The sequence below is a fragment of the Humulus lupulus genome, chromosome 8 (genome assembly GCF_963169125.1).
Source record: "Humulus lupulus chromosome 8, drHumLupu1.1, whole genome shotgun sequence".
NCBI classification, from domain to species: Eukaryota; Viridiplantae; Streptophyta; class Magnoliopsida; order Rosales; family Cannabaceae; genus Humulus; species Humulus lupulus.
In genome coordinates, this window is record NC_084800.1 from 8,647,841 (window position 1) to 8,650,590 (window position 2,750).

The following is a 2,750-nucleotide window of genomic DNA, read 5'->3' on the forward strand; positions in this document are numbered from 1 at the left end:
AGAATTTTCAGAGATAATCTTGAGTTTAATAACAGAGACTCGTGGACTAGGCAGATTTAACTGCTGAACCACGTAAAAAATCGTGTTTTGTCATATTTTAATTGGCCATTACTAGTAATTTTTTACGTGCTCTTCTTTCACTGTTGACGAAAAACGGCGTCAACAGGGACCCCAAGTGCTATTTACCCATAAAGTTATGATTTTCTTGTTATTATTTTTTTGGAATGGAGATTTTCTATTTAGTTTTAAATTTATAATAAAAATAAGGGTATATACTTATTCGATATACTGTGTTTTATCAAAATACACCTATAATTTAAGTCTAGGGTACATACTTGGTACCCTAGACTTAAATTTGATTAATATGACTAAATTGTATTTAATGTTATGTAATTAAGTAATTAAATTTGAATTTAAAATCCATATAATTGAGGGCATTTTGATCATGCTAATAAAATTTTATTGACCAAATTTGGGCTTAGGATATCAAGTATGTATTATTTTAAATGATAAAGTACCAGATGAGCATTATTGAAATTATAAGGTATATAATTTGTATTTCGATAAAACATAAAGTATTAAATGAGTATACTCTAAAAATAAATTAAAATATCATTTACCATTTGGAAATAAAAAAAAAAGAGAATAATAGAGTGAAAAAAGAAAGAGGGGGGGGGGGGGGAAATGAGAAGCAATAAATAAATTTAAAATAAGAATGAATATATTGAAAGTGGAAATGAAAAAAAAAAATGGGATAGAGACTTCCATTACTGTTTAAAATGAAATTTTTTCCTCATTTGGTGTGGACTCACTACGAGCACACTGTTAATTGTATAGTAGTCAAATTTTGATATTTTCACTACTCTTATAGAAATTAAACAAATGAGAAATGAACTAAAACATTTACCTTATTAAATGCACCAAAATACTATAATACATTATACTAACCTCATGTTAATGCAATTACAATATCTCATATATATATATATATATTTATAGTTGAACTGGTAAATTAGTACGTACGTAAGTCATAATAACATATAATACAAAAATTACAAATAAAAGTAAACGATAATTTTAGATGAAATTAATATACATGACATTTATATTAATGGTACTGAGTTGATGATAGATAAGTGCTTGAGATACCAAAATAGACAATGATTTCAAATTATAGTACGTAGTAGATCACTAGCTACATGGAGGAGGTACCGGTGCAAGCCTCAGTTGAAGATCAAGATCATGATCTATAGCAGTTTCTTCTTCCTGCGTTGGACATGGACCAGCAATCGGGGTAGTGGCGCCGGCGGACAATATGGCGGTACGAGTACTACTACCAGTGCTGGAGTTGTACTGATGGTTAGAAGAAGCTGAACTATCATAATGGGAGGAGGAGGAGGAGGACCCTGCTGATGACCTCATCATGGCCATGGTTTGACCGTATTGAGCCCAGAGCTTTGCTAACTTCCTTTCGGTTTTATGCGCATTCTGGTGACCGCCCAACGCTTGAGAACTCTCAAACTTCTGGCTACAATAACAACACTTGAATCTAGAGTTAGAGGTCGACGACGATGATGATGATGATGATGATGATATTTTTCTAAGACTACTACCATAATAATTATAACCATTATTATTTTTATTATTGTAATAGTTATTAAGTGGAACTTGAAGTAGTACTGGAGGAGGAGGTGGTGGCCGTGGTGTACAAGTATGAACACAGCCAGTCAATGAATAACCAAACAGCTTTACCAGTGAGGATGATGATGATGGGGATGATATTTTCTGATGACCAATATTACCATCATCATCAGTAGTAGTAGTACTTGTATTGGGTGAAAAAAGACTCATATTTTTTTTCTTATTTAGGATGGTAACTTTGGGTAGTAGTACTCCACCGATATGTATATATATACATAATATGCACATCTCAAGAGTTCTCTTCTGTATATCGAAAAGTACATACACTTTGATTAAGTGATAGACGCACTCCGTGGGGTCGGCTTGATATATAAATAATGAGGAAAAGAAGGTTCATATGCTGACTTTTGTTCATTATTGTAATTTCAAAGAGAATCTTCATTGTCATTTCTAAATTTAGCTAAAACGTCAAAACACTAAATTTAAACAAAGTGTCTGGTTTTAATTGGGAGGACATGAAACTACTTGAGATTCATGAGGATTTTTATTATCCTCAAAAAACTAAACATCAAGGAAGGCAAAAGATGTAAGGCGGTAGTTTCAATTTGAATCTTTGTTTTTTTAGAAATGCTATGCATATTTCATTAATAATATGCTTTATGATGTAAAATATAAAATATTTAATAATGTTCATATATATCATCCATTGATAAAAGAGAATTAACTAAATATAAATTATTAAAGTATTATAAATAATAGAGTAAATGGCCGTTAAAATATACAATATTTTTAAAAAGTTGCATTTTTATAATCAATTTTTTTTTTGCGGTAAATATCTTCAAAATGGTGCACTTTTATACCCAAACTTTTTTTTAGCAGTAAGTATACTCAATGTTTTTAAAATATTACACTTTTATATCTAATAAAAAAGTGAAGGAAAAATATAGTATTTTAGTTATTTTTAAAATTTTAAATTATTTTCACTTTCAAAATAAAAAAAATAAGATTAGTTAAATTAATCAAAATAATTAAACTTATATGTTTCCTTTACTTTTTTTTTTTTTTAAAAACTTATATTTTAAATTGAGGAAAATATATAAGTTTTTAAT

General features: G+C 29.1%; 1 protein-coding gene across 1 annotated transcript; it reads right to left on the reverse strand.

The window, feature by feature from the left end:
- Positions 1-1,191: 1,191 nt before the first annotated feature.
- On the reverse strand, positions 1,192-1,851 carry LOC133794970 (zinc finger protein 4-like). The gene has a single exon (XM_062232421.1). The coding sequence runs from the start codon at positions 1,849-1,851 to the stop codon at positions 1,192-1,194; it is 660 nt and encodes a 219-aa protein (XP_062088405.1).
- Between the last annotated feature and the right edge of the window lie 899 nt (positions 1,852-2,750).

What these genes read in the sequence shown, in the direction of transcription:
- LOC133794970 (XM_062232421.1), bottom strand. Translation starts at nt 1,851, where the DNA reads ATGAGTCTTTTTTCACCCAATACAAGTACTACTACTACTGATGATGAT.